Raw genomic sequence first — 22,493 nt, 5'->3', positions numbered from 1 at the left:
CACATCTCGTGAGAGTGGACCTGGACGTCGGTGGAGGCGGGCACGGCGCCGCGCTCCAGCAGCGAGAGAGAGAGAGAGAGAGAGAGAGAGAGAGAGAGAGAGAGAGACAGAGAGAGAGAGAGAGAGAGAGAGAAACAAAACAAACAGCAATACAGACTGTTGGCGGGGTCGGCGTGGACCTGGACGTCGGTGGAGGCGGGCACGGCGCCGCGCTCCAGCAGCGAGAGAGAGAGAGAGAGAGAGAGAGAGCAACAAAACAAACAGCAATACAGACTGTTGGCGGGGTCGGCGTGGACCTGGACGTCGGTGGAGGCGGGCACGGCGCCGCGCTCCAGCAGCGAGAGAGAGAGAGAGAGAGAGAGCAACAAAACAAACAGCAATACAGACTGTTGGCGGGGTCGGCGTGGACCTGGACGTCGGTGGAGGCGGGCACGGCGCCGCGCTCCAGCAGCGAGAGAGAGAGAGAGAGAGAGAGAGAGAGAGAGCAACAAAACAAACAGCAATACAGACTGTTGGCGGGGTCGGCGTGGACCTGGACGTCGGTGGAGGCGGGCACGGCGCCGCGCTCCAGCAGCGAGAGAGAGAGAGAGAGAGAGCAACAAAACAAACAGCAATACAGACTGTTGGCGGGGTCGGCGTGGACCTGGACGTCGGTGGAGGCGGGCACGGCGCCGCGCTCCAGCAGCGAGAGAGAGAGAGAGAGAGAGAGCAACAAAACAAACAGCAATACAGACTGTTGGCGGGGTCGGCGTGGACCTGGACGTCGGTGGAGGCGGGCACGGCGCCGCGCTCCAGCAGCGAGAGAGAGAGAGAGAGAGAGAGAGAGAGAGAGCAACAAAACAAACAGCAATACAGACTGTTGGCGGGGTCGGCGTGGACCTGGACGTCGGTGGAGGCGGGCACGGCGCCGCGCTCCAGCAGCGAGAGAGAGAGAGAGAGAGAGAGAGAGAGAGAGAGAGAGAGAGCAACAAAACAAACAGCAATACAGACTGTTGGCGGGGTCGGCGTGGACCTGGACGTCGGTGGAGGCGGGCACGGCGCCGCGCTCCAGCAGCGAGAGAGAGAGAGAGAGAGAGAGAGAGAGAGCAACAAAACAAACAGCAATACAGACTGTTGGCGGGGTCGGCGTGGACCTGGACGTCGGTGGAGGCGGGCACGGCGCCGCGCTCCAGCAGCGAGAGAGAGAGAGAGAGAGAGAGCAACAAAACAAACAGCAATACAGACTGTTGGCGGGGTCGGCGTGGACCTGGACGTCGGTGGAGGCGGGCACGGCGCCGCGCTCCAGCAGCGAGAGAGAGAGAGAGAGAGAGAGAGAGAGCAACAAAACAAACAGCAATACAGACTGTTGGCGGGGTCGGCGTGGACCTGGACGTCGGTGGAGGCGGGCACGGCGCCGCGCTCCAGCAGCGAGAGAGAGAGAGAGAGAGAGAGAGAGAGCAACAAAACAAACAGCAATACAGACTGTTGGCGGGGTCGGCGTGGACCTGGACGTCGGTGGAGGCGGGCACGGCGCCGCGCTCCAGCAGCGAGAGAGAGAGAGAGAGAGAGAGAGAGAGCAACAAAACAAACAGCAATACAGACTGTTGGCGGGGTCGGCGTGGACCTGGACGTCGGTGGAGGCGGGCACGGCGCCGCGCTCCAGCAGCGAGAGAGAGAGAGAGAGAGAGAGAGAGAGCAACAAAACAAACAGCAATACAGACTGTTGGCGGGGTCGGCGTGGACCTGGACGTCGGTGGAGGCGGGCACGGCGCCGCGCTCCAGCAGCGAGAGAGAGAGAGAGAGAGAGAGAGAGCAACAAAACAAACAGCAATACAGACTGTTGGCGGGGTCGGCGTGGACCTGGACGTCGGTGGAGGCGGGCACGGCACCGCGCTCCAGCAGCGAGAGAGAGAGAGAGAGAGAGAGAGCAACAAAACAAACAGCAATACAGACTGTTGGCGGGGTCGGCGTGGACCTGGACGTCGGTGGAGGCGGGCACGGCGCCGCGCTCCAGCAGCGAGAGAGAGAGAGAGAGAGAGAGAGAGAGCAACAAAACAAACAGCAATACAGACTGTTGGCGGGGTCGGCGTGGACCTGGACGTCGGTGGAGGCGGGCACGGCGCCGCGCTCCAGCAGCGAGAGAGAGAGAGAGAGAGAGCAACAAAACAAACAGCAATACAGACTGTTGGCGGGGTCGGCGTGGACCTGGACGTCGGTGGAGGCGGGCACGGCGCCGCGCTCCAGCAGCGAGAGAGAGAGAGAGAGAGAGAGAGAGAGCAACAAAACAAACAGCAATACAGACTGTTGGCGGGGTCGGCGTGGACCTGGACGTCGGTGGAGGCGGGCACGGCGCCGCGCTCCAGCAGCGAGAGAGAGAGAGAGAGAGAGAGAGAGAGAGAGCAACAAAACAAACAGCAATACAGACTGTTGGCGGGGTCGGCGTGGACCTGGACGTCGGTGGAGGCGGGCACGGCGCCGCGCTCCAGCAGCGAGAGAGAGAGAGAGAGAGAGCAACAAAACAAACAGCAATACAGACTGTTGGCGGGGTCGGCGTGGACCTGGACGTCGGTGGAGGCGGGCACGGCGCCGCGCTCCAGCAGCGAGAGAGAGAGAGAGAGAGAGAGAGAGAGCAACAAAACAAACAGCAATACAGACTGTTGGCGGGGTCGGCGTGGACCTGGACGTCGGTGGAGGCGGGCACGGCGCCGCGCTCCAGCAGCGAGAGAGAGAGAGAGAGAGAGCAACAAAACAAACAGCAATACAGACTGTTGGCGGGGTCGGCGTGGACCTGGACGTCGGTGGAGGCGGGCACGGCGCCGCGCTCCAGCAGCGAGAGAGAGAGAGAGAGAGAGCAACAAAACAAACAGCAATACAGACTGTTGGCGGGGTCGGCGTGGACCTGGACGTCGGTGGAGGCGGGCACGGCGCCGCGCTCCAGCAGCGAGAGAGAGAGAGAGAGAGAGCAACAAAACAAACAGCAATACAGACTGTTGGCGGGGTCGGCGTGGACCTGGACGTCGGTGGAGGCGGGCACGGCGCCGCGCTCCAGCAGCCCCCACAGCGGGCTGCCGGACTTCCACACCTCCGACTCCAGCACCACCTCTTCGATCTGCAAACAGAGGGTTTACTATCATCACCTCTTAACACGATCCAGTTCCATAAACTCCGGATTCTCATGGTTTTGACCAATAGATAGTGTGATTCCGGAGGAAGGTTTAGGTGGTATTTTATGGTGTTTATACTCGAGCGAAGTTGGGACGGGCGGCTAGTTTTTTATATATGTAATTCAAATTCAAAAATAATGTCCCAAATAGCCTTACAACCATCGATATTAATGCGTTTCCTTTCAGGTTCCTAAATTGATCAGATCCTAAATTGATCAGATCCTAAATTGATCAGATGCAGGCCACATGTCAACAGAACCACGAGAACAGTAGGTACATAAAGTGCCTACTGACCTTTTTTAAACTTCTCACAAAAAGAGTTTACCCTAATGTTTTTCACAAAAAATCTCATTCTTTCCAACCTTAGAGAAGCTGATATGGATAATAAATACATTTAAATCCGATCCAACTAATATTATAAATGAGAAAGTAAATTTGTCTGTTTGTTACCTCTTCACGGATTATCTACATGACCGACTGTTATGAAATTTGGTACACGGGTAGAAAATAACCTGGAATAGGGTATTTTAAATCCCGAAATTCCCACGAAAGCGAAGTCCCGCGGCGCAGCTAGTAGTAAATAAATGTAATTACTTACCGTATTTAGATGTTTTATAATATCTCTGTCGGGCTTCTCGAAAATGATTTGTACAACCAACTCTATGATCTTGTAGAAGTGGAAGGCACTGAGGTTGTATATCTTGAGCACTTCAGGGAATCTCAGCGAGTGGATGGAATATGCGTGGATCACTACTTCTGTACAGCACGCGTATACTGTTAACTGGTATGTTTCTTGGGTTAATAATGCCTGAAAGGAAATTGTTTTTGATATAAATAAGGGAAGATTTTACAATTGTAGATAAACGTTGCTAATAAACAAAATAATAAATATTTAGTAAAATAATAAGAAAGATAAGCAATTTTTCTTCTTTGTAAAGTCGACCGCATGTTACCCTGCGAGAATAGAGACGAGTTTGCAAAAACTATTGGAAATAGTTTCATAATTAAATTGGAGTATTAATAAAGTAAAAAAGATTATTAATTTTAAATAAATTTTAAGTTAAAAAACAAATTCCAATTACAAAAGAAAAATTATTAGTCACCTCTAACGAAACTTGCGGCTTCTTCCTATGCTCCGTCCTAAGGATGTGTTCAAATATCTTGTAGTAGAACCTAGTGACCATGTTGCAGCGGTTGTTGATGGTCTCATTACTGTAATTGAGCTCTCTCATCCGCTCCCTGAACAGCTCAGCCCAGCTGAGGCAGGGCAGTATCACGTTTTTGTTTATTGTGTCTTCGCTAACATTGCATTCCCTGAAATTTTACAATTATGTTAGAACTCTTTATGCCATTTTAAAAATCTTATAAATAGGTTATGTATAATTATTCAATGCAATTTATTTATATAACCTAAGTAAGTGAAAGCTTGGATGTGACTGTGAGTGAGGATTATACCTACGAGGATATTTGTTACTCAATCACGCAAATATGTCGAACGAATTTCGCCTTTTTACTCGTTTTTGGTGGGACAATAAGTACCCCATGTCCTTTTCCTTACTTCAAACTACGTGTATGCAAAAGTTCAAGAAGATTGGTTGAGCAGTAAAGCGTGAAGAAGTAACAAACTTACTTGCGCTTTTATAATATTAGTTAGGATAACTTACGCAAACAAACTGAGCAGTTGAGTGTTGGGCTGCGGTTTGCAGTGGCTGAGGTACTCCGTGAGCCACAGGATGCTGCGCGCCGCCTCCGAGACCGGAGTCAGCGGCAGCTCCCGGCTGGGCAGGTAGCGCTGTCCCGACAGCGGCGTCTCTGGACACGCCCGACCACTCTAAAATAATTTATATTCGTTTGTTACATATCAATTAACATGCCCGGAAATGTTATCGAGCTGTCTCTGGTTTTGTGTTGTGCAATGTAATGATAGTAAAATCGAGAACGGAAAAGCTGATAGAAAATTATATTGAGAACTAGCATTTATGTGAAACTAGCCGCGCTCTGGGGCTTCGCTCTCGTGGGAATTTCGGGATAAAAATTACCCTATGTGTTAATCCAGCCTGGATTGACGAAAAATCTACTAGACCGATTGTTATGAAGTTTGGTACACGGGTAGAACCTGGATAATTCATTCATAACAATCGGTCTCGTAGATTTTGCGTGAAAGAATAAAAACATACATCCTCACAAACTTTCGCATAAATATATATATAAATATGAACTTACTGGACCGAAATTTTGAATCACAGCTGATATCTCGTCATTAGACTGACCTCCAAGGCGCTCACTTGCATATTCATCTGAAATCATAGAATTTTATTAAAACCCTAAAAATTTAGAGAAATTTTAAGAAAAGGGAACAAAATGTATGAAAAGTTGGAAATTGTCTAAACTTGTGTCTTACCTTGATAATCTACAATACAAGTTAATATTGAATTTAAATAGTTATTGTTAGACATTATTATAATATAACTTGTGTAACAAGGATAAAATGTTTGCTAGGAGTATGTCATTTGTTGATGAGCTTTGTCATATAAAAATATTGACAGTACAAACTGACATCAAAACATTTTTGAAATTGAAAAAAAGGTTACACTACAACAAAATATCCAAGCCAGAGTGAGTTACACATTTTTTACTTCTTCATAAATTCAGACCAGTTTTTGGTTATGGCTACACTAATTTTACAACACCAAGTTTTACTATACCATGATCAATTTAAATCAGTAACACTTACTCAAAAATATTCTCTCGTCGAATTCACCAACACTCAAAACATATGTTTCATACAAATTGTTGAGAGAATTGTGATTTGCTTCAAAATTTCCTCCGTCAAATAGGCCTAATAGTTGGTCCGCGCGACCTTTTAAAATCTGAAACAAGTAGGTATTTTGAAATTACTAACAGCATTATCTGTAAACTTCAGAAGGTATATTATTTTATGGATTTGTAGAGATAATATATGAGATATGGATTTGTAGAGATAATATATGAGATATAAAATTTGCTTATACTAAATGAGTTTCTGTTTTGAGTTTGAGTAACCAAAATAAAAAGTAATCTATGTTTCTCCTGAAGGTTTTATCTCTGTGGGAAATGTCATCAAAATATCCAGTAGCTTAGTATTTATTTCTTTAATTATTACTAGTCTTTAGTTATTTCAAACAAAAAAACACAAGTACAATTTTTTTCTCCTTAAAATATTAGTTTGGATTGGAACAAAAAAACTTACGCCCTTGTCAAAAAACGACTTCACAACAGGTTTGTAGCTGTACTCCTTCATAGCGGCCGCTTCCACCATCAGCTTCTGCTCGTCACGCATCTGATGGAAGATGGATATGATGCAGGGCGGCTTGCTCGGTAATTGGAAGTTCTCACTGCCCCAGTCACTGGGTAACCCTGGAAGATATTAACTGTTTGTGAAAGGGTCCATTATATCATAGTTTCTAGAATATACAACTAGTAGCTATTTATTTATGTATAGCTATTTATTTATGTAGCTATTTATAATATATGTTTCTAGTATATATAACACTATTGGATACTAAATATATTCTTGCCAGAATCAAACCACTTCCATAGCTTCATAGTAAGACAGCCTGAGTACAGGTGTAAATCATCTTTTCTCTTAAATAGTATTCATACCTTCAAAGTTTTCATTGATTAGATCAGTCCGTTTTGCCATGAAAGCATTGGCGAAGATGTGATCCAAACAGGATAGCAGCAAGTGGTACATATCTACCAAGTCATTGGCATTCTGGAACTCTCCTTTGACACAGACATATAGACACCATGTAAACTTGAACAAGTTGACCTCGGAGTTCGCTGGTGGTCTGTAACAGTGACAAAACTTTAGGAATGATGTCATATTATAAAGTTTAGGGCCTGTTTAACAACTTGCTGATAAAGTATCAGATAGTAATAAAAATTATTGCAAGTATTGGATAGGGCAAACTGGCCAAACACATCAGGCAGATTTATCTGAAAATTTATATGTCAGATTACAATATGATATTTTATCAGATAGTGGTGAAACTGGCCCTACCAGTGTGTTCCAAAAATAGAAATATGATAACAAAATGTGATTAGAATAGATTGTTTCTCTTGCTCATGAGGGAAATACATAGATTGTGGGGCATAAAAATCAAATAATAAATAAATAGGTATACAAACAGTGTGAATATTTGCTGGAACAAAGGCATGAATTTCCTAAAGAGTCTGTCGGACACTGCAAACTTATGTTCCAAGTTCTCCATTTTCTCCTTGAAGTCCGTAGACATTGATGCCATTTCCATCCATAGCTTTATTTTTCTGAAGAATTGCAACAAGCTGTGGACAATAAAGATTCAAATCAATCTATAAACATCTATGTAACTGTGCTTGAGCTGCTGCATGGCGAAGCATCAAGACCAAGCTGTTGTTTATCTTTCACTTCCAGACCAGCATGATAGCATCGCCACACTTTTCATTAACTCATTCATTGTTCAACCAATACCTACCTTATTTTGCAAAGTCGAAGGAGTCTGGTGAGACTGACACATTGGTTCACATTAGTATTTGGTTGTTGTGTAGTAGATGAGCAGCACATGACATACAGGGCACAAGCCATCCAATGTTGAATATCTCCCTGAAAATAATCTAAATTATTAATTGAACTAGTACCCGGCCTAACTTCACATGATTTTAATAGGCTGCTTTGTATGTATAATGTACCTTCTTTACTAAATTGTTTAAATAACAGTGAAAACTACATCAAAATACTTTACAAAGGTATAAAAGAAGAAAGCTTAGAAACAGACAAATACTTTGTTATAATAAATAACCTATACAAGCCGCAAAAACTATTAATATGGCAAGGCTAAAAATTCATAGCCATTCTATAATTTCAACATTATTACTGTAAACTTCTGCATAGAGATTTTTGTTGGTTAGTAGCATGGTATTGATGAGTACTAAATACCGTCAATATCCTATGCAACTATCATTATAGAAAACAAAGAAATAGCATTCTGCAATCGAAATTTTATTCATGTTGATTATAAATCACCACAATCTTTGGATTAACAGTTCATGGTTTTATGCTATACAAAATTCTCCAATTTAAGGCTCCTTAGTTTTTAAATCCAATTTTGTATGCAAGCTTATTATGAGGTAGCATTTAATATTATAATATGTAATGTGATACATCCATGATACTATGTGATAAGTATCCAGCCTTCATTGATGTGAAGTCATGTCACCCAAAACAAGGAACTTGGAGGGAAATTTAGGGGTTATATTATTTTATAAATTACAAATTAATTATAGTACATTGGGACTAAATTGAGTAGTAATACTTACATCGAGAGTATAATTACGCTTTATTTCTAAAAATGATTCTTTGACTTTATTTGCAGCAGCAGAATCAACATTCAGTTCTGCACACAGGAGATTTATCTTAGCAATTATAGATTCTTCAGTTTCTTCTTGTCTAGACATTTTTGTAAAATATGATTTATACTATGATTTCTGCAAATTAATTTTAATATTTTTGTGCAAAATGCAACTTGCTGTGATACTCTGATAAAAAATGACAAATTGACAATTCCTTGGCGGGAACACTCCCACGCGCCATAAAACGTGTCTATGGTCTCCAGATTCAGAATCAAGAAAATTCGTTCGGAAACTTTCTACATATAAACTCTTGTTGCTTGATTCACAAGATTCACTTATATATATAAGAACATAATTTATTGTGTTGGTTGATTTCATTAACTTAAAGGTGCAAATGTCCACCGACCAACGAAAAGACCTTTAAAAACCGACCGATTTTACCCGCGGCTGCTGCCAACCTACCAGAGTCAAGCAAGCCAGGCAGACACAAACTGGGTGTCAGATAATAAAAAAAATAACTGTCAAAACTGTCAATGTCAGATCGACAAATTATTATATTTGTTTTTGTTTTCAATTTCAAACTATTATTTCAGTTTTAATTAAAAATACATTAAATACATAAATTTATCATTTTTTAGTTTTAATTCGAATTAGTTACATAATAAGTAGTTTTAATAAATGTCATGAATAGTAATTCATACTTTTCTTGAAGATAGAAGTCTTGTTCGAAGTGTTCAAATAATGTTATTACTTCGGCGACTTTTTCATTTATCAGCTACTGTTAATTCAGCTAAAAGACAAGGAATTAAGTTATGTAAACTTATTGAACCCAGAAATAAAAAGTAAGTCTTTATTTAACTAAAATTTGTTTTAAATTAACCTATTATTTTGAGGTTATACTTACATATAATGTTAGTGATTTAATTTTGTAATGTATTTTCTTTAATTGTAGACGATGGTACCCTACTCAATCTATGGACACTGATATATTGCCAAGCATTAAAAGTTTAACAAAGGTGCAGCATGAACCTGGCAAACGAGGGGTCCGTCGAGTAGCAATGTTAAATAAGTTGTTTATGAAACAAATCACTGATATCATGTCTACTGGCACTGTGGCCATGGATATAGTTGGACGGGGAATTGAAATATCTAAAGTAAGTATAGTTTGAATGATCTTAAGGAACTATCACCTTAGCAATAATACACATAATTCATTGCTTATTTGTCTTAAGCACCATTGATCAGTAATATAACAAGTGGCCAAATCTGGCAAGATAATAAATCTATTTTTATGTTGCCAGATCTGGCCACATGTTATATATAGTACTTGTTATAGCATTGGAAAAAATCCTGTGATATTTTTTTCCAAATGTCAAAAACAAGAATGTATGGGGCTTGTAAGATAGTGAGAAAGAATGATGTCACTTATCATGAAGTTTAAAACTGTTCCAGTCTAGATATACATATTTTAATGACAACTAAGATGTTAGTAATTACCATGCAAAGAAGAATGTTAATAACTGCTGGATAATAATATTTTTAAACTTTTTGGTCTATTTTAGGTCCAAGTCACGCCTAACATGCAAACAGTAAATGTGTTCTGGGTATGTAAAGGCAACTCTTCGGATGAGGATACAGAAGCAGCGCTCAATAAAGTAGCAGGAGGCCTGAGACATGAATTGTCTACTCTCAGGGTCATGGGGGAAGTGCCTTACATTACTTTTGTCAAAGGTTTGTTAAGTTTTTATTCAACTTTAATACCCACAAAACATGAGACCATTGATTTTGATCATCTTCTCAACTTCTTTCTGGCCATTGCTGCATAAGCCTTATTGTGTGTACACCATTCTTTTCTGTCCTATCATTCTATTATCCACATATAACCTGTGACTCTACTTATCATTCCAGTTCTTATGTAAGTGTAAGTGACTTTAATTTTATACATAAGGTCAATCTGCTCTACTCAACTCCCATGTTTGGTCTCTAGGGAAAACTGTGAATTAACAGATATTAGAATTAAAGGTGACATGTCCATCCTTAATTAGTTTTATTCGTCCTTTATCTTCCAATGGTATCAGGTTTGCAGGCTATATTTTTGTGGCAAAAATGTTATCTTCATAGAACTCAATGCTTTTGTCCTTTGAGTTTGTGTAACTGTCTTTCCCTGCAGGTTGACTAGAAGAGATCCTTCATTCCTCCATGGGATAAGTCTGCCGTTGCTAGTTCTTTTTTTGTTTCTTGTAAATAAAATATATATGTTTCTTGTGTCTTTCTGTATAAAGTTTTTTGAAACAAATGAATTCAACTCCATAGTGAGGCATAGTCTAAATCTCTAAAGGATCGATTGGTTTTATGGTGTTTTTGTGGACGTAATGCTGTGTTATCGCCATTGTTGCCATAGGAATTTACGTTTTCAGAGTTATGCCTACTATATTCCATTAGGGCAATGGTTTTGGGAATTGGCATAGTCTAAGGCACATTGCTCTCTCTCTCAACTTCGCGTGTTGTCCATCTGCATTTGGGGCTGTGACGCCGTGAAGTCCGGGATCAGCGTAAAGAATAAACACCTACCTTAAAATGTTGAAGATTCTAATGTGAAAAGTACAAGTATTTCAATTAACACAATAGGTACCTACAATTGATCAAAAAATCTATTCAATGCAGCAATTGGAGTGAATATTCAAGAATGCCACCCTAATGCGGGATAAACCAAGACATATAAAGATTGTCCAATGATTCCATGATTCACGATTTACGTTGAGTAATAATATCATTATCAAACATCGAGGAAATATGTATTATAATTCGATGTTATCAAATAATTCCACTCGTTCGCTCAAGGAATACAATTTTTTTTTAGTAAAAATGAAAATTATGAGTTCCATATGTTCCATATGAAATCATGTTCATACTAAATCTGATCAAGCTGATCTACCATGTACCTAGTCCATATTCTCCCATGGATGTCGTACGTGGTGACTAAATGACACATAAGATGATCGGCATCGGTACAGAAATCAAGAGTAACTTAAAGACAACCAGACAGACAGCCCTTATCCCATGAAGGGGTCTCTTCCAGTCAACTCTATATGTATGAGAGCAGACAAGTTTCTTGTTAGTATTTTTTTCTTCCGATTTCTTTGCTAGATAGGTATCTACTCTATTTATTTATCGTCATACTGTGAAAATTTGACTGATGTTTAACAACCATTCTGTATCGTAACTAATATTATAAATTCGAAAGTAAGTTTGTTACCTCTTAACGCTTTACCAGCTCAACCAATCTTCTTGAAATTTTGCTTAGGTACACGTAGTTTGAAGTATGGAGAAGGACAAAATGTACCCTTGTAGTACTTTTTGTCCCGAAATTCCTTATAGGTATCTGTAGTTGGGATAAGTCGCGTCGCCCTTTGAGATACCTACCTATTTCATGTCGGGGGATTTTCGTAAATATATAAAATTTTATTCGTCATAAAACCCTCGTATATTCAAGCCATGAAACAATGGCTGGTCTTTTGTTTAAAACTGGGTTTTGACTAATAGATAAGGATTCAATTCAATGGCTCGATTCTGAGTCAAACATATTTTATTAGATATAAGCAAATTGTATTCTTAGAACTCGTTCATAGTCCACATTATTCGTATTACATAAAAATTTAATGGAAATGATAGTTCCAAGCCAATTATGGTTTTCTAGGTATTTCTAGTGTTCACTCAGTATGATATGTAGGTACCTAGGTATCTATATATTATGCATACAGGGACCTGTATCTGGCGTCTGTCAAGTAGCGATGATATTATTGTATGGTTTGGATACCGAAGACCATGCGTGCTGTTGAAGAAAATGTGGAAAAGCGCTCTCTGGGAGATGTGAAAAATTCAAATTTAAATCATTATTATTCAGAAATTATTTTTTACATGAAATAAAGTAAGATTCTCATTGGTTGTGGAAGGAACCTGGAAATCGTTTAGATGGGAAAGATCCAGCGCCATTACATGAATAGGTTCCTAATTCCCAAAGCAACCCTATATTCTGTTACGTCTTATTACTAGTAAAATAAAGGACACTACATTATTGATTGTACTGTGATTATATTAACAATCGACTCAAAAATAAATTTTGTTTTTAAAACATTTATCATCAAGATTTGTTTACTTTACTTAATAACTTTTTATTTTGCGATAAGGATGCGATGTTCTGCTAATGAGACATTGTAAGACACGATATATATTACGACTAGGAAACTTTGTGCGAAAGTGACATTTTGCGACTATACGGCCTCTGAGATCGTCGTCGCCATTTCCCACGGCAAAGCGGCGGAGAATGCGTAGATTGATTGATTGAACCGAAGCATCTAATCTAAGTGAATGAAAATTGCCATTTCCTGGCAGCTACTTCCACCAAAGGAACGTGCCTTTTCTACTTCCAAGTTTTACTTTGATCATTTTTCATTTTTAGGGTTCCGTACCTTAAAACCAGAAACCCTTATTACTGATAGCTTCATCGATTCAAGATCAAGACCTTTTTTTCGTAAATGTGTTAATTATTATAATCTTATACATATAATAAATAATATACATAACAATTTAAGCCCTTGGTGCGCGAGTTCTACTCGCACTTGACTGGTTTTCTGGCATGCAGGTCATTAGTGTCTTTAGGTCATTTCTCTATTGTAATAATGCCATTATAATATTTTATTGATCTTTTGTAAAAAAATGATTCTCACACTTTGGAACTAAGGAAATGCGGGTCACGTGTTCATTTTAGCTTTTATTCTGATGATTAGTAGTTTTATTACTGGGTAATTGTAATGTTTATTTTGTTATTGTGAAGGGTTATGCAGTGGCGTAGCTAGCTGACCATAGACCTGTAACAAAAAATCTGACGACCCCAACTAAGTTTAGTCAGGACCCAAGGGCCCCTAAGTTTGCTACGCCACTTGGGTTAGGGTTTTAAATATCATTCGCGAGTTTTGTATTGGTTATCAAGTTGATCTCTGATCACATCTTTGTACGTTTGCACAGAAATGGATTTATAGGCTTACATACTGACAATACTCGTTTTTGTACTGGCTTATATATCTTTGATTTTGTTCTGTCGTCGGACATATAATAACAGGATTTATAGTATTTTATGTTCGAATGTATTGTAAGAATGTAGATAAACGTTGAAAGCTAATCTCCTTGGTAAACACTTTCCTTGGAAGTGCTATAAATCTAGTCTGGGAGCTACAAGAGTCTGGAGCATGCACTGCACATATTTGCACGATCGAGACACCAATATCGATTGAGCAGATTCAGTGTTTGTATGTAGATTAAAGTGTAATCTAGATTTCAAAGTAGTGAGTGTATTTGAGATTCACAGGCTAAGGCATTTTTCACTATAGTCACTATTTTCACTATATATTTAAATATTGTATGTATTATTTATATAGTTTTAAGTAGGTCTCACTTGTGTGTATTTCTAATCCTAATAATAATATTAAAAATGCGAATCTTTGTAAGGCAAACACATTGGGGAATAGTTAGTAAATCATACATTTCGATAAAATTTGGTATGCGTGTAGAATATAACATAAAAGGATAATTTTTATCCCGAAACTCTAATGGAAGCGAAGTCTTTTATATCTGATACTAGTGACCCGTCTCGGCTTCGCTCGGGTAAAATCTTAATAAATTATAGTCATAAACCTTCACACTATGTATGCTTAGATCTTTAAAACTACGCAGCGCCGATTTTGATGCGAGTTTTTTAAAAATAAAGTCACTCTCAAAATAAAGTGACTTTATTTTACTATGTAGTTATGTTGACTGATTTACTGATTTAGTATCGACTTACCACTGCACTCTTTTTGGTTTACTTCTTTCTCCAAAGGTTGCCTGGAGTTCATCTATGTATCTGGCGACTCTGATAATTCTTTTTTATTTCGTCATATTTCCAAGAACAAACGATATACCAGATCAGTTCGTGCTTATGGTCCATCGTGCGTTTTTAGGGAAATTTATTAACACCCTCGTATGTCCAGTCCAGTAACACTCATGCCCAAATAGAGAGACTCGGGCTGGAGCGGGCATCTTCGGCGGAAACGATGTAAATTGATGAGTTTGTTACCGTCAGATAAACACGAGTCGCACGTGGCGGACCTGGACCGACGTTTGGCGGAGGCCGACTACGGCGAAGACTACACCCCCACCGATGTCGGACACCTCATCAAGTCAGAGTTCACGCTTGACACCAAACTGTCTCCGGAGATGAAGGTAACATTATTTATGATAGGGTTCACAATTCTGTAAACAAATACTTACGCCTATACGGTTGTCATATGAGATGGGGAAGAAAAAGTACGAAAGCGGATCCTGAGCTTCGTTGTTTAGCGGCTGAAGAAGAAACTGACTTAACGCTCAGATAATAGACATATCCCGAAATATGTGTTAAATGATGATTTTAAAGCAAATTTTGCTTTTTATACACGTGCTTCTGCCTGTTCTATTCTATCACCTGGGTATAAATATATAAATACAATAACCTATGGTGTAGAAGAGGCGTGTTAGGTTATAACTTATATACCTATCCTAGTAAACCCCGGTGCTAAAAGTTGTACCTAAGATGGATTTATGAACTGAATCATAGTTAAATAATAGATTTTTCCCAGAACGATGAAGACTATTGCTGGAATGTCCACCATTCAACGGCTGACGTCACTCTTATCTCAAAGCCAGGCCAATAGCAACGAATGCCATACAATATTCGCCACATTTTTGTCAAATGACTAGCTCCAGTCATGAATGATTCCGGTCGCCCATCAGTTATTTTTATGTTTCCAATATCATCCATGTTTATTCATTTTAATAATCGAAATCTATACTATTATTATAAAGAGGTAAGCGTTTGTAAGTTTGAGGCGGGTAATCTCCGAAACTACCGAACCGATTTCAAAAATTCTTTCACCATTAGAAAGGTACATTATCCAAGATTGCTATAGGCTATATTTTATGTCAAAATTCCCACGGCAGCGAAGCCCCGGGGAACATCTAGTATGCTATAAAGATCAGGTTGGTTTAGACGGAACCCAAGTCTCAAAATAAGGTCGTATAAAAGTTGAGGCAAGTTTTGACATAGAATTTCCAGGTCTATGGCCTACAGTTTGCAGTTAGAACACATGAGAACTGCGTACGGTCGCCTGCAAAAGTCCAGTCATATTTTGAAAGCTTATTCCCAGGAAATAAAATTCAAAAGTATTACTGGACTTGCAGCGGTGTTTTATCAGTCGCCGGTCTGCCGTGGACTGCCAATGATCCGGGATTTCCTGGATTCGTCTTCGTACTGAGGGTGAACAGGGCCTGTAAAGGGTTTTTAAAGATTTTGCCAAAAGTTTTTCTGGAGTGTCTCCTTGAATAAAAATAAATTCCACCCAGATGTCTGGGATGTTAAGTTTTTTCCAGCATCATTAATTTAAGTAATGCCATGATTATATAGCCCATTCTCCTTATCCATCCATAAGGAATGCCAGTGCCAGTGCCCTAGCAGTGTAGACAATATTGTTTATTATATTGCGAGTTAGGTGTAATGTACATTAAATCTACATTGTTGTAATTACTAAGGTGGTAGCACGCAGTGTATCTAGGTATGTCTCTTTACAAATATAATTACAACTTCACCTTTTATAATTTGTAACTTGTTACGTTAGGTTACAATAGTAACAAAACTTATATTTTAGGCAAAAATAAAACAATTAGAAGAAGAAGTGCCGATCGTAGATGAGCCTATACCAGAGATGACTCAAAACATCTATGGGCTGGATCACGCCAAGATCTTGAACCGGCTGCTAGCGGCCCGGAAGAGAAGCAAGGAGGCCTGGGTCACCCTGGAAGAGAGCCCTGTGGTGTCCTACAGGACTCCGGAAGAGAAATCGTCTGCACCCGACGTGACTGAGCAGAGGAAGCAGTTGGCAGACTTTTTGCAGAAGAGACGGGTCAGTTTGGGTTTTTGGTAACAATATGAATAAAATTAAAATATTTAGAATTCATAAAATGTCTCGGGAATTATTGCGTAAACTTGCACTTGTATCACTATGTAGATACGCATACAATGCGAGGGTAGAATGCGTAGTTTCTTTGAAAAAATATTGCCTTACGTGTATAGTAACGTTAATAACGTTACTATACTACCCTACGTGTTAGAAAAAAATGTGTATTAAATCTAAAAGCATAGGTAATAAAAAATAATCTGTGTGATTTGTCCACATTATTTCACGTTTCTTTATTTAATTAAATAATAAAATCTACGTCTATAAATATATTCTTTGCACTACATGTTTCAGAAAAATAATTTACATTATTCATATTTATTACTATCTTCATTCATATAAATTGCGCGTAACATAAACCTGCATACAAATAGACACGAAAGTCTCATGATAAGGATTTATCTCCTTGCATGATGCATTTAATAATGTTATCGATGTTCATTATATTGACTATTGATTCATGAGCATTGTTCTCGTAAACCGTTGACTAATGACTAACTCGCTACGTAAAGTTGATAAGAAACAAGTCTTAATACTAGCTACATAATAACATAATAGCCAGTTAATACATCAAAAGCTAGGTGACAGGTTATCATATGACGGAATATTTTTAGACATTAACATGCAGAAACAGGAACAACGTCAAAATGTTTTAAAACAAAACTATTTTTCTTTTTTGCATCGTCACAATCTGAATAGTTACTATTGCGTAAACTTATTATTTGCAAGTTATTATTGCGTCAAAAAAAAGGACAAGACACGTAAAGATTTTAATTTTAACTTTTGCTTATAAATAGATAACTATTTTGTGTGTACTATTCTGTAATTAAATAAAATCAATTTATAAAGAAATATATGTCTAATTAGTTAAGTATTTTATTTTCAGAGATTTTTAAGTTACAAATTTTTATTTAGGTAGATTTAGGTTTTCTTGTTCGGTCTATCTATGTGTAATCAAATCATACAAGTTCAATTGTTCACCTACTTCTGTTTATCCTACAAAGTTTAGACGTTTTTCTACATGGGCTATTTAGCTAGCTAGGCAGATTGCTCATTAGACGTTTCGCGTTGTTAGACGTTGTGATACTTAGACTTTCTGATCGGGAGGGAAATTTTTCACGTCACTTCAACCTACATGACAATGCATTATTTTGATAATCATGACTCATGGTGTACACACCTCCCACTGAGGTAACTTCTCAACGGTTTGCAGGATAGACATGGTTTCTTGTCACGCTATGAATGCAGCAAAATCTCGCTGACGGCAATAGAAGTTTGTGTTAAAAATACTTTTTTTGACACTGCAACATCTATTTTGTAATATTCCTCGTTATTTTTTACTCCGAAATAGGTTACAAACGTGTTAAGCATAAAATTTCTTGTTATAACAAATCATTATTTTCAGATCATGCAAAACAAATTAAATAAACAACTGCGCGACACTCGCTCGGTTTTGGAACCGATTGACGACGACGATGACTACGAGAATGCTTACGATGAAGACGACGAGGAATATTACGAAGAAGAGGAAGAGTATGAAGATTATGAGGACACGATCCGGTTTCAACCGGATACAAGCGGTTTGAACTCGCGCGATAGGACCACGGTGCAATGATGTTGTAGAAGTTAGTAAACGATTTTGTTTGTTTATCTTTGTTTTATTTTAGAGTTATTTCTACTACAATGCCGTGGTTGGTGCTTGAGAAGGAACCCAATATTTGTATTAAGAGAGGTGACTGTTTCGTTCTAATTGCTGATTACAACGAAAATTACGCACGTCAGTAGCTATTTCATGTATAATTCAATTTACAATTCTATCACTTCGGATCAGGCGGGTTATGTCCACTTTGTAAGGAGAAAATATTGTTTTAATAAGTATCTCGTATTAAAATGAATAAAGTAAACCACTCATCAATTTCGTTGCTTAAAAGATAGACATACTATTTTCTGTTAAAAAATCTTTCAAGACTTACAAAAATACAGTCGGCAGCACTTCAATCTTCGAAAATTCATTGCGAAGTCGCCATTCTTACTCTTACCGCGGGATAAAGTTTCATACGGAATACCTAACTTGACATGCGGTCGACTGTACAATATATGGAGCACCTGAAACTAAAATACGAGCGCAACGGAAGCCAGCTAAAATTATTTGTGTACAAAATATTGCTCAATGGCAACAACAGGCAACGTTTGCGGTAATTTCGCGCTCCGGAAGTAATGCATGGGGCTTCGATTGCCCTGCAAAGTCCCCTGGGTACATTACATATCGTGTGTATCGACGGTCGGCCAAAATTGCATTTTGATGGCTTGTGGATAATCGAATTCATCAAATCGTGCTTCAATTTTGTTACACAACTGTTGTTTGATTTTGATAGTGACATATACTCATCAGTAGTCGATCGATTATGACAAATTAGGTATTTATCTTTTTATATACACATAAAAATTATATAATACTAGCTGCGTCTTGCCTGGGGCTTCGATCCCGTGGAAATGTTGGGATAAAATGTACCTTATGTGTTATTTCAAGTTATATTCTACCAATGTACCAAGTTTCATAACAATCCGTCCAGTAGATTTTGCGTGAAAGAGTAACAAACATACATGTATGCATACACACATAACATTTTCACAAACTTTCGCATTTATAATATTAATAGGTTATTATTAATATTAATAAATTTATATACTCGTAAGACGTACATTTTTTCGAGTGAAGACTTTGGAGAAAAGATCGCGGGGAAGTTTGTTGCGCCGCTTCTTCTTCACCTGCGCTTTGGATTTTGTTTTAAGTATTTTGTATCTCAATAAGTGATGTAAGTACCTCTTCCTTCTTTAATTTATATTACAGATAACATGATAATATAAAATTGTGTATTTTATATTATGTACAATGTTAATTATTATGTTAACATTATGCTTACCACGCCCTTTCCAGAATAAACTGAAGACCAAACATCCAAGCCCTATTGATGTATGCCCTAGATTCCGTAGGCGTGTCCTAGACACGCCTTTCTTTATAGCTCTATAGATAAGGAAACGAATAATTCATATATGCTTTCTCGGGATTCAGTATATTATCTGAGAGTTTTTTTTCAGAATATTCTGATTTACTTTTAAATAAATATTAAACATCACTAATGACCTAAAATTTTGAAAATATGAATAAAAATATTTTTTATCTAAAAGGACTAGAAGTGTGTCATTGTTAAACATACATTACATTACATACATATGTATGTATATACATTAAGTATATATCATGTATCGTAATGTATCATGAACTTTGGTACCTGATACCTGGTATTTCATATATTTTTAGCAATTATGCTGCGTGGAGAAACGAATAAGTATGCTTTTCGAAATAAACAAAAACACTTAACCAATAAAATAAAACTATTTGAAATTTAAATTATATTTCTATTATTGATATAGAAATCATCGAATGGATAAGGAACCTAAAGTATTTTTATACTTTAGGTTCCTTATCCATTACAGTACATTTTGGCATTACTGATTGAGGAGAGGAGAATGTAAAAACTGATCAAGGAATCAGGTGTGGAATCGGAAATGGTAGGGGATCGATTCTAAATGTATGAATTAATCAGCCATTTGTTACTGTTACAGAACCCCCTTTATCAGTAAGACACATCCTGTAAGAAGTATTATGTTCAGAGCTACAATTCGAATAGTTCCGCCACTTTGAGCAACGTTAAAAATTTTTATTTTATTTTTCGTGTGAAAGGTGCTCCAAGTGGAATAGTTTGGTGCGGAATAGAAGCTTTGAAATAGGTGTTCTGAGTAGAACTCGAAACAATAGAGGAGTAGAATGTTCTATTTTGTATATATTCCATCTAGTCATATTCTATGTCTATGGTATATCTACCCTATTTCTTTCGCATGGAGTGAAAATTGTGAAAAAGTAAGACGTATTGTTTATTTACGTGTCCGTTTTTTCTTCATGGACTCCTTGTTATTATTTTTTAGGTCCGATTGTCTTTTATTTAGGTCGTAATGATAAAAAGTTCATGTTCCTCACATAAACAATGTTATCTTCATGCACTACTGACCAGTGCATGAAGTGCATAACAAGGACATTACGTGTTGCCCTTATTGTTGTGCTTATGGTATTTAATTAACAAATGCTGTTTTTTATTTGTTCCAATGATATTAATTACCTTTTTCATCTAGTTTTTAATTTGCTCTGTGGATTCGGAAATGTTTCAGTATTTCCATTAAATAGTTTTTCAGATACTTAGCATTTATTTGCTGATTTATTTTATTGGATATTTTGACTATCCTTCTGCTTTGTAAATGTATATCTCAAAATGGTTGGGACCTAATGGTAAGTGGTAAATTGGTTTACTACCAATATGTATAAATTAATGATTTTTCAAAAAGTTGGTATACATTCGGTTTCTAATAATCAAAAATTATTAACGTTACGTTCCCTTATGTTTCCAGGTACTAATTCCGCTTATCCAACGCAATCTGTTCCCGTGGCTACAATATGTTAGAATAGACTTCGATCACGCTGCCAAGTCACGTCTAAGGGAAAACAATTGCTAAGGCGTTCGGTTCGATTCCGTACTTTACGCGAGTCAGCGGATACATAGTTAATACTGCTTATTGTATCGCCATCTGAGTAATAAAGTTAATCCAGGTCTCGTGTAGTAATATCTGGCGGGGTGAAGCATGAGGGAAGAAACCGGCCGGCGTTGGCCACCTGTTATCCGAGCGGTGGTGGCGCGCGCGTGCCCCCCCTCGCCGCGCCGACCCTCCTCGCCCCCTCCCCCCCGCCCCGCAGTCGCCGGCACCCTCGGCTCCGTGCGCGCGCTGCACCCGTCCCACCACTCATTCGTTCCGCGACGCGTCATCTTACCGGCCGGCTTCACCCGGGCTCATTCTCACCGCGTCAGTTAACCGCATCGCACCCGACGATTTCAACATGACGGAAAGCACAGAAACCCCCGCGGCTGCAGCCCCAGAAAAGACTCCCACTGAAAATGGAACCACCGATACCCCCCCGGAGGAAGCTCCAGAGAAGGCTACCGAGGAGAAGGAAAAGGAAGCTGTTCCTCCGCCCAAAGAGATGCGCGCCGTGGTGCTCACCGGCTACGGAGGCTTGAAGACTGTCAAAATCCTTAAAAAGCCAGAACCCACTGTTGGAGAAGGCGAGGTGCTCATTCGTGTTAAAGCTTGGTGAGTCCTTTCTGTTTTTAATTTTAAAAATCTACCCTCATTTTAATGAAATTCATGAAATTGTGTGCAATTAGAACTGTTGAATATTTTTTTTATTTAAAATTCTCGATTATTCTTGTTATATTGTGTCAGTAATTATGAAATTTATAAATTAAGACACCAACAATGTCAATTGAGAAAGTGTTCACCGGTGAATCGTGATGGGTACGCTGCATATTTCGCGTGTAGGGTGTACCTAATTTAGCCGGTATCAGGGACTTATCCAGTTTCACTGGGTGGGTTTCGTTTGCCTCATTAACATCTCCGCCGCACCTCGCCCAGCATGCACCCGAGACCCGGCCGATTGAAAATTTCTGCACGCACACGCATCCACTGCGCGGCGACACGCCCTGCAACGGATTTACACTTCGACAGCCGCCGACACAACATTGCTGAGACTCCACCAGGTTCATTCGAACTCTCGCAAATGTCGTGTTCGATTGTCGATTTCGCCAGATTGTTGTTTATTCAAAGGAATATGGAAAACTTATTATCGGCGCTCGGTTAAGTTGCGTTCGCGCACGCATGTGAGCATCGAAGCGCGCAGTTACGCAGCGCTCGATGGCTATAACAAATTGATGTTATTTTGTCATATGAAACCGAGTCGAGTTCGTGCGAAAGGGAGTTCAGCACTGACATTGTTCTTTGTTCGTTTTATCGCTCCAATGCTTCAGATAATGCGGAGCCGAGTCAACACCGCGACACATGAGTT

The 22,493-nt window shown here is 39.3% G+C and overlaps 3 protein-coding genes across 7 annotated transcripts in view; 2 read left to right on the top strand and 1 right to left on the bottom strand.

The window, feature by feature from the left end:
- LOC128677418 (retinoblastoma-like protein 1) overlaps positions 1–8,741 on the bottom strand; it is a 13,696-nt gene extending 4,955 nt beyond the window's left edge. For both annotated transcript variants that reach the window (XM_053758249.1, XM_053758250.1), the window contains exons 1-11: positions 8,481–8,741; positions 7,640–7,767; positions 7,314–7,469; positions 6,786–6,973; positions 6,373–6,539; positions 5,878–6,013; positions 5,367–5,440; positions 4,808–4,974; positions 4,247–4,457; positions 3,742–3,951; positions 2,968–3,088 (exon numbers count right to left, since the gene is read on the bottom strand). In XM_053758249.1, the coding sequence (XP_053614224.1) occupies positions 2,968–3,088; positions 3,742–3,951; positions 4,247–4,457; positions 4,808–4,974; positions 5,367–5,440; positions 5,878–6,013; positions 6,373–6,539; positions 6,786–6,973; positions 7,314–7,469; positions 7,640–7,767; positions 8,481–8,618 (1,696 nt within the window). In that variant the 5' untranslated portion in view covers positions 8,619–8,741. The remainder of the gene's footprint in view (positions 1–2,967; positions 3,089–3,741; positions 3,952–4,246; positions 4,458–4,807; positions 4,975–5,366; positions 5,441–5,877; positions 6,014–6,372; positions 6,540–6,785; positions 6,974–7,313; positions 7,470–7,639; positions 7,768–8,480) is intronic.
- Positions 8,742–9,053: 312 nt separating this feature from the next.
- Positions 9,054–18,188, top strand: LOC128677800 (uncharacterized protein). Its single transcript, XM_053758907.2, has 6 exons — positions 9,054–9,355; positions 9,466–9,667; positions 10,076–10,244; positions 14,632–14,771; positions 16,232–16,486; positions 17,946–18,188. The coding sequence occupies exons 1-6, from the start codon at positions 9,255–9,257 to the stop codon at positions 18,153–18,155; spliced, it is 1,077 nt and encodes a 358-aa protein (XP_053614882.1). The 5' UTR covers positions 9,054–9,254; the 3' UTR covers positions 18,156–18,188.
- A 3,199-nt stretch (positions 18,189–21,387) lies between these two features.
- The window catches only part of LOC128677505 (synaptic vesicle membrane protein VAT-1 homolog-like), a 32,625-nt gene continuing 31,519 nt past the window's right edge, over positions 21,388–22,493 (top strand). For all 4 annotated transcript variants that reach the window (XM_053758407.2, XM_053758405.2, XM_053758404.2 and 1 more), the window contains exon 1: positions 21,388–21,742. In XM_053758407.2, the coding sequence (XP_053614382.1) occupies positions 21,489–21,742 (254 nt within the window). In that variant the 5' untranslated portion in view covers positions 21,388–21,488. The remainder of the gene's footprint in view (positions 21,743–22,493) is intronic.

This window comes from Plodia interpunctella, chromosome 18, assembly GCF_027563975.2.
Source record: "Plodia interpunctella isolate USDA-ARS_2022_Savannah chromosome 18, ilPloInte3.2, whole genome shotgun sequence".
In the NCBI taxonomy this organism is placed as follows: domain Eukaryota; kingdom Metazoa; phylum Arthropoda; class Insecta; order Lepidoptera; family Pyralidae; genus Plodia; species Plodia interpunctella.
This window is presented reverse-complemented; position numbering and strand designations above follow the sequence as displayed.